The sequence below is a fragment of the Molothrus aeneus genome, chromosome 12 (genome assembly GCF_037042795.1).
Source record: "Molothrus aeneus isolate 106 chromosome 12, BPBGC_Maene_1.0, whole genome shotgun sequence".
Classification (NCBI taxonomy): Eukaryota; Metazoa; Chordata; class Aves; order Passeriformes; family Icteridae; genus Molothrus; species Molothrus aeneus.
In genome coordinates, this window is record NC_089657.1 from 6,709,649 (window position 1) to 6,723,648 (window position 14,000).

The 14,000-nt window shown below is 48.0% G+C and overlaps 1 protein-coding gene and 1 long non-coding RNA gene across 2 annotated transcripts in view; one reads left to right on the plus strand and one right to left on the minus strand.

The window, feature by feature from the left end:
- Positions 1–570: 570 nt before the first annotated feature.
- On the minus strand, positions 571–2,427 carry LOC136561557 (uncharacterized). The gene is made up of 2 exons (XR_010784364.1): positions 1,808–2,427; positions 571–1,326 (listed from the first exon to the last, which is right to left on the minus strand). It is a non-coding gene; the product is annotated as an uncharacterized lncRNA (long non-coding RNA).
- The window catches only part of ADAMTS9 (ADAM metallopeptidase with thrombospondin type 1 motif 9), a 78,982-nt gene continuing 66,757 nt past the window's right edge, over positions 1,776–14,000 (plus strand). Inside the window, exons 1-3 of the mRNA XM_066557913.1 lie at positions 1,776–1,869; positions 1,973–2,361; positions 3,564–3,726. Of these exons, the coding sequence (XP_066414010.1) occupies positions 1,776–1,869; positions 1,973–2,361; positions 3,564–3,726 (646 nt within the window). The remainder of the gene's footprint in view (positions 1,870–1,972; positions 2,362–3,563; positions 3,727–14,000) is intronic.

Here is a 14,000-nt window from a genome sequence, read left to right on the forward strand (position 1 = left end):
CCACCTGAGTTCAGGACACAGCCTACCCTTCCTTCTCCCACCTGAGTTCAGGACACAGCCTACCCTTCCTTCTCCCACCATGAGTTCTGGAGCATTATCCCAAGCTCACTTGTGTGTATTTCTCTCTGTGAAGACTGAAAGCTTTGGGGTACATGCGTTCATTGTAGGAAGGTGGTCAGGGCTCAGGGTGCTCTCCGAGCCCTGCAGCTCAGGGAGATAGGGGTGAGTTATCTCTTGGTAAGTATCCGAGATTTTAATTAAACCTGGTTTATAGGTGTGGGCACAATGCCATGCAGGGAAGTTATGTGCCATTACACCTTGCCCTAAGGATGTGTTGACTTGGTCTCCACAATCCTGGAGATTCCTGCACTGTCGAGGCTCTGCCTCCCAGCCCTGCGACCCTGGCCAGCCAGTAGCAGGGTTGAAGATGCATGGCTTTGCAGGTGATGCTTTATTTGCTCTGACTTTTACATTCATCATACAAAATTAATAATTGACTCCTAATAGTTGAGGTTTGTAGCACTTTACCAGTTGTTTTGAAGAGTCAGGAGGTAACATTTTGCCCAGAAGTGAATTCTGAATTGATTTTTATTTTAAAACTTTCCCTTTCTGCAGCAAATACCGACATTTCTGTGCCTTGTCCCAAAGTTGAGCAAAGAATGTAAAGAACTTTGACATTTTCTGTGGAAGCGCAAACTGAACTTCCAAAATTCTTTTTTGCCTTGCTTATGGGTTTTAAAGGTTTAAAAACCTTTTAAACCAAGGCTGAGGGTTTTGATTTGAGGAAGGGGTAGAAGACAACACTTAAGACATGCTTTTGAGCTACATATAATTAAATTTTTAGAGACCTTTCAAACTGTAAACCAACACAAAATAAACTCAGTTTTGGATATAATCTTCCTTTTCCCTCAGGGTGCCTGAAAAGTGCACAACACAAATCTCATCCTGAACAAAAGTTGCGTGAATTGCCTCTTATCTGAGAAATGCATAAGAAAACAACTGCTATGAGAAGTGCCACACAGGGGATTCTTCAACTGCTGGTCCACTTCTTCAAGCTGCCTTGGGGAAATAAAAAAAGGGAAAACGTTAATTACGTAAGAAAACCCATCTCTCCTCCCAATGAGTGACAAAGGGACTCATCCCCACCAGGTCCTGGCAGAGCAGGCAGCTGCCGGTGCCGCTCTGCCTGGGCTACTTTGAGATTTTAAAGCCTTTTGGATGGAGCCGGCGGGGAGCGGGCGCCGATCCCGGGTGTACGAAGCCGTGGCTCGGACTCCCCCCGCCCGCTCCAGCGCTGGTTTTCTTGACCAAAACCTGCGACTTCGGCTCTCGCCGGCAACGAAAAAAGAAAGTGTCATTGGAAGGGGGGGAGCAGAGGAGGGCGGGCTTGATCTATGGAGCCCGCCCCTTTTTAAACAGAGAGTCCCGGCAGCTCTCGTCCACCAGCCCGACGGGGGGAGAGGCGGAAAGCGAGGGAGAGCAGGCAGGCGGGCGGGCGGGCGGCTCCCCCGTCCCGGCCCGTCGGTCCCGACCCCGGCCCGTCCGCCCCCGCGCACCATGCGCGGCCCCCGGCGCCCCGCGCGCCGCCGGCCCGCCCGCCCCTAACGCCGCCCGGCTCCTGCGCCTTCCCGCGGCAGCGCTCCGGGGGCCGGGAGGGGGGCCGCAAGAAAGGAAAGGAGAGGGGGAAAAAAAATTAAAAGAGGGAAAGGGAGGAAAAAGGAGGAGAAGAAGCGGAGGCGGGGAAAGCTGCTCCTCCGAGGACAGCGCGCAGCACCATGCAGCTGGCGCCGCTGGCGCTGGCACTCACCACGCTCTTCATCGACGGCTGGCGGACGGCAGCGAGGAGGCAGAAGCTGCACCCCAGGCAAGGTAAGGGGGTGCTCGGGGAGGGGCAAGGGGAGTGCTGCGCTGCTGCCCCCCGCCCCGGGGCCGCGGGGCTCGGCCACTTCACTCAGCGTCTGTCCCCTCGCAGCCCAGCTGCTGGAGAAGCTCAGCGAGTACGAGATCGTGACTCCTACCCGAGTGAATGAGTTCGGTGAGCCCTTCCCCACCGATGTCCACTTCAGGCGGCGCCGGCGGAGCACCAGTGCTGCCCCCGACGCCTGGACGGCGGCCGCCGCCGGCTCCCCGAAGGCACACTACAGGCTGTCCGCCTTCGGGCAGCAGTTCCTCTTCAACCTGACGGCCAGCTCGGCCTTCATCGCCCCGCTCTTCACCGTCAGCCTCCTGGGAGAGCCCGCCGCAGACCAACGGCGCCTCTACGCCGAGGCGGCCGACGCCGATGTGAAGCACTGCTTCTACCGGGGGCACGTCAACGCCCGCCCTCGGCTCACCGCCGTTATCAGTCTCTGCTCCGGGATGGTGAGACCCCCGCCCCGCTGAGGGCCAGGGGCGGAAGCGCGGAGGAGGAGGAGAAGGAGGAGCGGGGCGAAGGAGGAGCGGGGCGAGGGAGGGTGGGCGGGCAGAGCCATGGCGCCCGCCCCTTCCCCTGACGGCGGCGGGTGGCTCCGGCCCACCCCGGCCGGGGGCTGCTCCCACGCCGCTCTTCATCCCTCGGGTTCCGGGGTGCGCCGCTCCTGCTCCGCGGATTTTGGGGGGAAAATGCCACCCATCGACACCCGGAGGGGCGGTCTGTGGGCCAGACCCGGGCACGGACCCTGCCTGCCCCTGGGGTTGCCGGGGTGCCGGTGAGCGGTAGCTGCGGGCTTACCACCAGCGCTGGCCTCAGAGCCACCCAGCACCCGGGACATGTCCCGGTCCCTGGTACCCTAGCTGGGTGCCCTTCGGTGCAGGGATGTTGACACCGGGATGTGCAAAAGCTCCTAAAAGCGCTGACTCTTGTGTCTGTCCTGGTGCCTTTCAGTCCCACGGGGTGCCAATCCCAGGGGCGCCCCGGAGGTTTCTGCTGGCTTCATTCAGTCCCGGGGTTCCTCTGGGTGCGCATGTGTTCACCTAGGCTTGGGCACATGTCTATGTGGCTTCCCTCCCAGGTACTGACCATGGATACCAGTATGAGATGGCTGCAGAATGTTTTGTCTTTGATAGTTTTTTATTTACCTACCAAATACGTGCATTCATAGTTGTATGCAACTAGGAGCATTGATGTCTCCTCATAAGCAGGGATTTCACTAGCTGGACACCTTCCTCTGGTCTTATATGTGGGTTAAAAGCCTGTCTCAGGGAAACGTGCTGTGTGAAACCAGCACATGATGGAGTTGCACTTGGGCCTCCAGCACACAGCAGCACCATCACCCTTTGGGCAGGACTGGCTTGGTGAGCGTCACTGGCATAAGGACAGGGTCTGGCAGACATATGCCTCTCTCGTGCTCCCTGCCTGTGGCTTGGTAATTAGCCCTCTGTAAGCACCAGGGGGATGGCTGTGCAGCCCAGGGTGGGTGCAAGCAGTGTGACCAAAGCTGGAGCTCCAGCCACTGCCTTCACAGGGGTTACCACAGAACTAGGCACACCTCCCTCATTAACTGCTTGCTTTGTGGGGTAGTGCTGCTAGGTGGCTTGTCATCGCACACAGCTGACCTCCTGTTCCTCTCTCTGGACCCTCTCAGCTAGGCACATTCAAGTCTGATGATGGGGACTATTTTGTAGAGCCACTCCTATCGCTTGAGGAGCAGGAGTATGAAGAAGAGCACAATAAACCACATCTTGTCTACCGGCACCGGACACCTCCTACCAACTCTTCAGGGGACTGGCAGACTTGCAATACTCCAGGTACTCATTTTCTTGCTGCCTTGGATGACTTGATACTTGGATGTGCTATTCACAGTTAAAAGGCAGTAGGTTTGTGGGGAAAAAAGAGATGTGGAGTTGAGGGACCCCTCTAGAAATGGTGCAGGACTGGGCTCATGGTGGTAACGTTGTCCTGGAGAGATGTGGTGCACCTGGAGGTGCTTTCTAGGAATTGCTTATGAGGAAGTTGCGGTCAGAAAAAAGTTTCCCTTTGATTCCTGAGGTAAAGCTGGCAAGAGAGCTTTTCATCTGTCTTGCCTTAAGTATCCTGTGAGCCCTTAAACTTGTTTTCTGTTCTATCCTACATGTAATTCCCAGCCACCCTAATCTGTTAAACTCTCTGTCTGATACTCTGTCCTTTAAATGGCATCTGTCTTAGTCTTACTTTGCTCCTGGTCTTCTTTTCCCAAATCTGGCTGGGAGTTGCCACGTCTTCTTTCTAGTGGAAATGAGGAGGTCCTAACACCAATCCTGACAGTCCTTAGTAATCACTTTTCCATGGTTCATTTTCAAAGGCTTTTTTTTTTCCTCATGGCCCTTCCTCCACCAGCACCATCTCCCTGACCTCCTCACTCCCTCTTTCTAGTCCTTGCACATATGAAAGAGCACAGACCTTTTTCTCCCTGCCTTGATGACCAATAGCCTTGCTCCTACTGTCCCTATTATCTATGGTGGCCTCCTGCTGCTCTCTGCTTCCCTGACTTCCTGATGTTCACAACTAATCTTCCCCTTTGGCAGCAAATACCTCAATTTTCTCTGATGAAGCTTATTCCTTCAGTCTCCTGTTTCACCTGCTGTTTTGCCCTTGTCCTTTGGCCTGCAGCTAGATATACAGGAACTTTAGAACCTAAACAGAGTAGACCTTGACTGAGTTCCCTTGTGGGCTGCAAGCTGCTCATATGCTGCAAAGTAGGTGGAGTTGCTCAGGAAGTAAAGGTACCACTGGAGAAGTATGGTGCCCAAATTAGGCTGCAATTAGCATACATCGCTTGTTTGGCACCCATGACTGTGGATCGTGGCTGTGTTGTTGAGCTGTCAGTCTGTTCAGCTTGCACTGATCATGCTGAGTCCAAAGATGCTCTGATACTCTGTGACCAGCCAGAGCAACATGTGCTTCTTCTGGAAGACATGTGAATCCACTTCCACATGCAAACCTACCTGCCAGGGGTACAGTGGCACCTCTCACAAGGCTGTCATTGTTTGTTCTTCCAAGGGTTGCTGCTGGAATATGCCATTCTGGTTTCTCTCTTCCAGCTGTTTCTGCTCCCTTCTATGAGATCAGATGCAGGAGACTCAGAACAGTTGGAAAGAAACACGGAATCTGGCACATTGCATCAGTAACCCTTGGAGGAACGGAGCAGCAGATCACAAGACTCATTGAATCAAAGGTAGCTGGGAGGGCTCTGAATTTTGCTTGAGAACTTGACTCTGTGCTGCTGTAACTGACTGCTGTATTTCACCCCACTGTATCATAGTTCCCATTTAGAATATTATTCTTCTGTATTGTAATAAAGAAGAATAATACTCCATCTGTGATTTTACCAATGTGCTGTATATCTCTTCCTTCTTTGTTCCAATATACTTTGCTTCTTGCTTGTCTTTGTTTTCTTGCTCTTCTCAGTTGCTTCATGTAGTGGAGGGAGGAGTTCTCATCTTTCAAACACAAGCTTAAGTGTTCCAGATAGGCATGAGAGTCTTGTCTTCCTGTCCTCTTTCCCTCCATCTCTCCCTCTTTACCATCTCTTCTTTTTGTCATCGTCCAAACTTTTGAAAGGGAATGATGCTATGGCCATATGTGTATTGTGAACAAGTCTTGGTTATTTCATTTAAGGAGCAAGTTCAGAGCAGCTTGGGCGATGATGAACCTTGGCATCTTACCTCAGGTTACATCTGGTGAGAGAAGGTGTCTCACATGTATTTGCATCAGAGGTGAATGTGCAAAATCTAGCAGTGCTCACTGTTTTAGACAAGGTGTATCTCTCACTCCTGCCAGAGAAGAATGGTTTTGTGAGAGTTTGGGAGTTAGTCATAATTGTAGGGTGTTGTGTGAATCCAGTCTTTTGTCAGAAGAATGTGTGAAACGGTGCATTTGCTTTGCAGGCTTCTGGCAGGGGTGGAAATTTGCTTGACGAGGAAATCCATGGGAGGGAAATCTAAGGTACCCCCCTTGAAGTGAGCAAGGGACCCTATGTTGCCAGGCAGTGGTGCTATTAAGAATGACTTTCTGATAGTCATCTTCCTGGAAATGATTAATAGTCAACATACTGGTGTGCCCTTGCCATAATGATGTAATTTTAAACTTCTTGAGGTACTCAGGAAAGTTTCCCTTGTGAATTGACTAACAGATTGAGTAAAAGCTTTCATTTGCAGCAGTTTCCTTGGTCATACTTTTAGTTTTCAGCATCCTGAGGTCAGCTTAGAAAACCAGGCATTTGCTTTTGTTAAGTTTTAATTAGCAGTTTCTGATAACAGTTTTAGGTCCTCTGACATAAAAATACTCTACAGGTGTTCTGGAAAAAGATCTTTTTCCTCTGAATGCTGATGGATATCAAATGGAAGCTGTGCTCTGCAGATGAACTTTCATAGCACAGCACTGGGGTCTCTGGCAATGCATTTCAGCCGTCTGGCATACAGCTCAGCTGCTGCAAGAAAAGCTTTGGACAGAGTTTTCCTTGGGGTAACAGGTTAATGTCGTTTCAGTCATAGGAAATGGTGCATTTTCCTCTCCTGCTTTTCTTGTAGTTAGTGCCGTGAATCAGTTTGTCATCTGGCCGGCGATCTGGCAGAATAATTAGTTGTGTTTTACTGAATAGCCCTGACGGGATGAGGGCTTGGCCAGGCAGACAGCATGATGTCACTGAGGTGCAGCACCACTACCACCCATCGCTTCAGGATAGCAAGCTCTTCCGACCCATTTATTAAATATCCGCTTTTTTGAGGTGGAGGAGGAAGAGAAAAGAAATTGCACTCCTAAAAAAAGAAAAGAGGAAGTGGCTCATTGCAAGGCTGGACAGCGCCGCTTTCCTGCACCCCATGGAGGAACAATCTGACTCCAGTGATAAAGGCACGGAGCTGCATCCTGCATCCGTGTGCCAGCCACCTTCATGAGGCAGGCAGCACCTCCCCAGGCCCCCATCCAGTGGGGCCTTCTGCCAGGAGCAGACCCGTGAGCCCTTTCCATGTGAAACCGTCAAGGTTTGGTCTTGCAGAGAGATGTCCAGCTCCAGATGCCAATGGGATACTGCCTTTCGTCATCACTTAAATAAACCACTTCAGGCACCTCTTGCTCTGGGTCTTACGTCCATTTCTGCTGTTTCTCCTTTCTATCATATTTCCCATACTTTTTGTCAGTGATGTATGTGTGTATGTATTTCTATGTATATTTCAGTTGTTGAGTTCTCTGGAGCTCTTCTCTTCCAGTTTTGTTGGGGTCTGTGATAGCTTTAGCCTTCTACTGAACCTTAGCAATCATTCTGCCTATTGGCCACCCCTTGTTCTGAGACAGATGTGGCCTCCACCTGCCTGGTTGCACTGAGCCACAATTCCCCTGTGTCTGTGAGTGTAATTGCAAGTATTGTGCCCTTTTGTCACCCCACTTCTGTTGCCTGTTCGGCTCTTGCTCCAAACTTAGCAAATTCTGTGTAGCTTTTACTGTGACCCTGATGCAGGACTCCCAACTAAACTTTTTGGGGCAGCTCCTTCTTTGTACCCATGATGCCTTAGGTTTTAGCCTTTGTAATTTATGTATAGTGAGTGTGAGCTGCTCCCTCTCTTGCTGCTGGTCAGCTGTGCCCATCCCGAGGCTGGCATTGGACCTGAGCTCTGGGGCTGAATGTGAGGATCTTGCACAAAGTCCTCGCTCCTTAATGAGAGCATTTAAAGCAGGAATATCCACCACGGGCAAAACTCATTATGCAGAAGCAGCAGTAACGCTCTGATGGTGCCAAACTAGTAGGAAGATGATTAGAGCTGTTCCTGTTTCTGGAGGGAAGCCAAGGGGCTGTAGCCAGCAAAGAGGCCTTCCAGCAGTTCGTGCTGAGGTGGTGAGGTTTTGGAAAGAGGCTCAGATGAGTGCAGGACAGAGCAGGTCTTACCTGTGCCGTGCTGACTGTGCCCCCACCCACTGCTGGCAGAGGTGGGAAAGCCCAGTGACTCACCTGCTGTGGCTGCTTTCCAAAATCCACCAAGTATTATCAGCACAGATGGCTGTGGGACACAACCTGCAGGCTTAGCATATCCCAGTACCTGCCAGAAATGGATGCAAAATGGTCTCACATTTGCTGGTATTTTGTTGGGTGTTAGAGCAGTTGGACTACTGGAGAGTACATGTGCGGCCAGGCACAGCAGCTCCACAAAGGGAAGCCCCATGTGGTCCAGGTGAGGAGAAGAGGTCTGTGTGTAAGTTGTGCTGAGAATGGTCCTATAGAAAGCAGAGGAGGAACCAGCAGCATGAACCAAGTCTTGCTGCTGAGCCAGCATGACACAGGCATACTCAGTAATGTGTCACTGATTTTGCAGTTGCATTAACGAGTAATTTGTAATAGATTACCCTTTCACAGTAACTGTAACAACCTTTCCCACTGAACGTGACACTGGGGAACCACCGGGGCAGAGGAGTGCTGCCCTGTGTCTTGAGCAAGCAGATGCCTGTTGCTGCCAGCTCAATGATTGTGATCTTATTTCTGCAATGATAATTAGCACCAGCCTGCTCTCCTAATGCCAGCCAGCTGCATGGGAAGTCACTGGTGAACCAATGGCACAAGCAGGAGATGGTCCTGTCACCGTGTTCCCTTGTGCTTGGAAGGGGTGGTCAGGTTGAGGTTGCCAGAATGGGGGTTTGTTAGTGTGTTATCAGTGCCATGATCTGGGAGGAGACCTGGGGAAGGATGTGTTAGGTATCTGGTACTGTGGCTAAAGCCTGACTTTGTAGTGTGGTATTTCATTGGTGCAGGAAGGGGATGAGCTTTTGTTCCTGCTCCAGCTATGGTTCAAGGTGTGTTCACAGTGTTAAAATTGGCAATAGAGTGGAATGAGGCCAGTGATGGAAAATTTCCTGCTCCTTCTCCAGATCCTTTGTATGTTTTATGTTGTTACTTAAACAGTTCGAGGCAAAAACTTTGAATTGCTTTTCTGCAGGACTCAATGTTTGTACTCTTGTGAGTGGTCTGTGCTGAAATCCCAGATCCTTTGCACTTGGATTGTTGGTCTAGAGCCCTTTAGTATTTTTGCTGTTTCTTTTGGACTCTGTCTTGCTTCCAACTGTGTCCCCTCTTTTTTGTTTTCAACTCATTCATCCAGCAGAATTCTGCATTCTAGGTGTCTGGTTTCCAGGCAGGTCTTCAGGCAAATTCTGTACTGCTGAGTGTCACGTAAACTCAGGGTTGCAGGAGATCTGCAGGGAGGCTTTCTTAAGCCTTTACTTCCAGGTTGAGCAATCCTTGAGCTGTTTCAAGAGTCTGTTTAAGCTGTCAGCTTTGCTCTTGGCCTCAGGGTAAAACACTGACTTTGTTCTTTTCCTCAGAAAAGTTTCTTATCTTAAAGAAATGGATTGTAATTTTTAGTCAGATAGTAATTAATTCAGATTTCCTTCCCTCCCAGAATAAAGAAGAGAATTGCATCACAACTCCCATATGCTAATGTAATTAATTCTATTTCTGCCTCCCTGTTGAGGTAACAGCACAGTAAGAGCCAACTGGTATTTGGTCAGATGGGCCTGAGAGGTCAAGCACAAGCTTTTGCCATGCTGAGCTGGGGAAGGGATCAATCTGTAATGTTTGAGCTATCTTGTGATGTTGACAAGTGAAATAAGGTAATGGACTGAATTCAGTTAAAAAATATTGATCACAGTCAGTGATACAGATCCCATAATTAGTTTTAGCTTAAGATTCCTCAATGTGAGTTATAAATGCATGCATTTTGTTGTTACTCTTAGCATTGAAAATGTATCAAGCATCCATTTGGTGCCCTAAAGGTGTAAGACTTAAGATTGTGACTAAACAAATTGTTGTTGATTGGTTATTGTTCTGCAATTTAAACATGGTAAGTGGACAGAGTTAAATTATTCTCCTGGAATTAAAATGGATATACTTTCACCTCATCTGTGACTGAAGGAGGACAGGTGGGAGAAGCAGGGGGGAATCACTTGGGTGCTTTCTGTCCGTTCCCTATGGTGTATATTAATGAAAATAAACAGGCTGACTATTCTGTGACTGCTTCTTTCATATGCCTCTAATGTCATTATCAACACCCCTGTGGCCAACTGCTGAACAATTTCTTCTTTTTTTTTTCTAATGGGATATTTTGTCTTATCTTTTACTGATTGTCAGTACAAAGTTGTGGTGGCCTCAGTGTTGTTCTTGTTGGCATGGTGCCTCATAGGTGTCACTAGACACTAGTGTGGGACACAGGTTGATGTGCTTGTGACTGTTGTGCATTGGAAGTTGCCTGAAGAGCATGTGTGGGAGTTCTGTAAGATGATCTTGAATCATTTTCTGCCACATGTTCAGTTCATGTGTTAGTATCTCCTTTCTTAAAGAGAAAATTTATTGTTTTGTTCATTAATCTATTTTCTGTCTACTGTGCAAAATTGATAGCTTTCACTTACAACTTTTTACCTTAGGCATAAAAATAATCTTTTAGGCTGGAATGCATTCTGATATTCATCACCTGGAAAGAAAACATTTAGAGTATGTGTGGTCTTTAGTGTTAGCATGGTATAAACCAGAGAATGTTTTATTACTAAGGGAAGCTGATGGCTGCTCACTGCAATTCCATGGTTCTCAGCATTCTGGTTCAAGCAGTGAGAAGAAAGGCAGGGTCACCCTGACAGACATCAGGGTTCAGCATCACCTTGAGCTTTGGCACCTCCGAGTCTCTATAGTCAGACACAGGATGCAGTGAGTGAATTGGGGTAAAACTGTTGGTTTTTGCATCAGTGATGCTTCATGCCACTCTGAACTGCTCATGGCTTTATAGCTTTGCTTTCTGGCCTTAATGTTTTCACATTTTGCAAACACAAACTCCAGGCTCTGGGCTTGACACATGGGACTGACTTCAGCAGGAGGAGCTCCTGGACATGGACCTGGCTATAGCAGCAGCTCTGGTTCAGTCAAGGAGCTATCCAGAGGGAAGGCAGGATTAATCCTGCTCATAGGACTGATCATATCAGTGTGGTAAGAGCAAGGCAGTGGCTGGTCCTCCATTATGTTTCAATCCCTGGCTATTGTCCAAGCAGGGTGTGAATCATCTGGTAGAGAAGGTGTGTTCAGCTCTGGGTTATGCTGACCACAACAGCACCCCACAGTAACAGAGATGAGAATTTGGCTTCATGAAAATCCATCTGAGATACATTTGTAGGTGTATAGAAAGACAGATACAAAACATCTTGATATAGAATTAGGACAGACCCAGGGCTAGAAAAGTTCTTTGGTCTGGCTTCTTACCTGTTTGTGTCCTAAAGAGGAGCCAGTTTCCGTTCCATTTCTTGGCAAGAAGAGCCTAAAAATGTGGTTCAGTTTCAGCCAGTCTGATCTCTGCATGAAGGCAAATCCATTTTGCCTCTCTCTGTTTCCCAGATGATGGCAGTCCCTGGGGCAGCTGCTGTTGTAGCAGCTACAGGCAGCAAACCCAGCCAGGCAGCTGGAGCTGGGGCTTGTACTGAAGCTTTTGGCCAGGGTTTGCTCCTGTGGAGCTGAGGGAGACAGGTCACACAGTGACTGACTGTGTGAGGGGAACTCAGCTGAATTTTGGTCTGTTTTATGGAGGTGTGCAATAATTTATTATCTGTGCAACTGGATCAGAGCAGGGCTAGAAATGATTGTGGGCCAACTGCTGAGTGGCAAATTTTATTAAAAATCCTAGGTCACACATTCAGAAAACTTGTGATAATTAGTCAGTTTGACAGGATCATACTTCTTCCCTAGCAGGGAGATGTTGTTAGCTCAAGAAAGAGAATTTTTCTTGCCCCCTTCTCTTGCGCTCTCGCTCTCTCTCTCTCTGTGTTACATTTTTTTTCTGCTGCTATGTGCAGCTCTTATGAACTTGGAGCTGAACTGGAATTGCTTGAATTGTTACATGTCTTACTTAATTGTGCAAATTGCTTTCTATTCCAAGGACTAGTTAATGTAGAAATTGAAAGGATTAGGACTGTTGGGATAAGTGATCATTCCATCTTTTAATATTTGGTTTAGTATAACAATAGTTACTATGTCAAAAGCAGATCCTGACTCTGCCCTGTCACCCTTTCCTGCAGGCAAAGTACTCACACAGGGCCCAAGTTTTCCCTGCCCTCTTTCTTATGATAGATCCAAAGTACATTAACCAGCAGGAAACATCCATAAATCAGCTGAATGGATTCTGGGCTGAGGCTTCTTGCCCAAGCAAAAATAAATGGCATTAGTGAAAAGATGCCATGAGGAAGCAATATCCTTTCACAGGATTGGGTCTCCTTTTAAGTCCCACATTACAAAGAAGAAACCAAACAGAAAAAAAATTAATATAAACTACCAGGTCTATATAAAGACAGTGAAAACAGCATAGATTGTCTTAGTAAAGTATGCAGTAAAATGGACATTATTCTAGCCTTTACCTGCCTCTCAAATGAATATGAACTTTCATGAATTTGTGTTGAGTCAGGACATGGGCTCGCCTGATGCTTGAATTATTGAACTGTAGTTTGCATGGTTTAAAGGGTTTGTCTACTCACTGGAATTTGGTTTTTCTACAAAGTAAAAGAAAAATGTTTTGTTTCTTAAATCCAGTTACTACCATGTGTAAGTAGATGTGTTTCAGGTCATTGCAAAGATTGGAGGCTTGCCAAGAAAACCATTTTTCTTGCTGATTTCTGTTCCTATGTTAACACAATAGGAAAAAAAAAGGAAAATAAGGTGGGGAAATATCACACCCTTTTCTGATGTTATGTGTGGCAGTAGGAAGCTGGTGCTGCAAAATCAGTTTTGTGTAATGTGAGAGATTTTCCCTTCTGCCTGATGGAGCAGGAGCACATTGCACCATTCAGTGAGAGCACTGCTGTTGTGGCCATTGTAATGGAGCAGGATATCAACAGAATCAGGCACACAGAGTTCCTGGCAGTGCCTGTGTACAGCTCCCATTAACGTGGTCAGGATTTTACAGATGGGTTGAGAGCAGTGCACAGCCATTAGCATTTAATTTTTTACAGGTGAGTGCACATGATCTACATGCAAGAAAGATGGGTGACGATAACAGTTCACTACTACCAAAGTCCAGGACTGGCTTCCCATGCAGTGCATCCCCATCACTGGTGCCTGGTTTTCCAGTAACCAGGCTGATAAATACCCAATATGTGACCTGTCCAAATAGCACACTGCAAGTGTTGGAGTGACTTTGTGAGTGGAAATAATTCAGTTGTTTTGGAAGTGATGATGTGTCTGACTTAATTTGTGTGCTGAATGGGGAAAGAGCACTGATACTGTACCAACACTTGGCAGCATTAGATTAATGATTGGACTTGATGACCTTAAGTATCTTTTCCAACCTAAATGATTCTGTGATTCGGTGACTCTGTGCCAAATCTCTTCAAAAAGGAAAAGTTATTTTTCCTCTGTGCTGGGCATACCTGGCTTTGTTGGGCTCTAATTCCCCCGCATGATCAGGAGCAGGTCAGGGCTCTCAGAACAAGATGTGGAATTTCATGTGGTACTCTCTGGGTTTTGGGTGGTTTGTGGGGTATTTTTTAGCATGTGACACCAGCTGCAGGATTTCAGGGCAAGCCCAGTGAATATCAACTTCTTTTGTAGACCTGTGTGATAGGTGTCTTTGCAATTCCCTCTTTTTTGCCATCTAACTTCCCTCTGACTAGATGGTTGGAGGAGAAGGAACCTGAGCCTCATGGTCCCACCTGGGGCCCTGCAGAACTCTGCCTTCATTCTGCAGCTTTGTCTTCAGCCTCGCTCGAGCCCGGTTGAGCATCTCCCCATCTTTAACACATTTTTCCTTGGGCACCTGCTCCTTTTGGAAGTTAGTTATTTAAAAGGGAAATTTGAATGGTGATCTGAGGGTGCAGAGAGGAGAGGAGAGGAGCTGGCTCAAGGGCTGGGGTTAGCACTTTCTCCTCAGTCTGGTCCTCTCCTCACCTTTAAGTTATTTGTATGCATAGTTGGCTCCCCAAGCTGATTGGCACCGAATGAGTCGGGATAATGTCATGGTTGCCCACGAAGCAGTGCCAGCATGAGAGCATAACCTTGCCAACACAAGGGCATTGATTAGAGCAGAGGAAC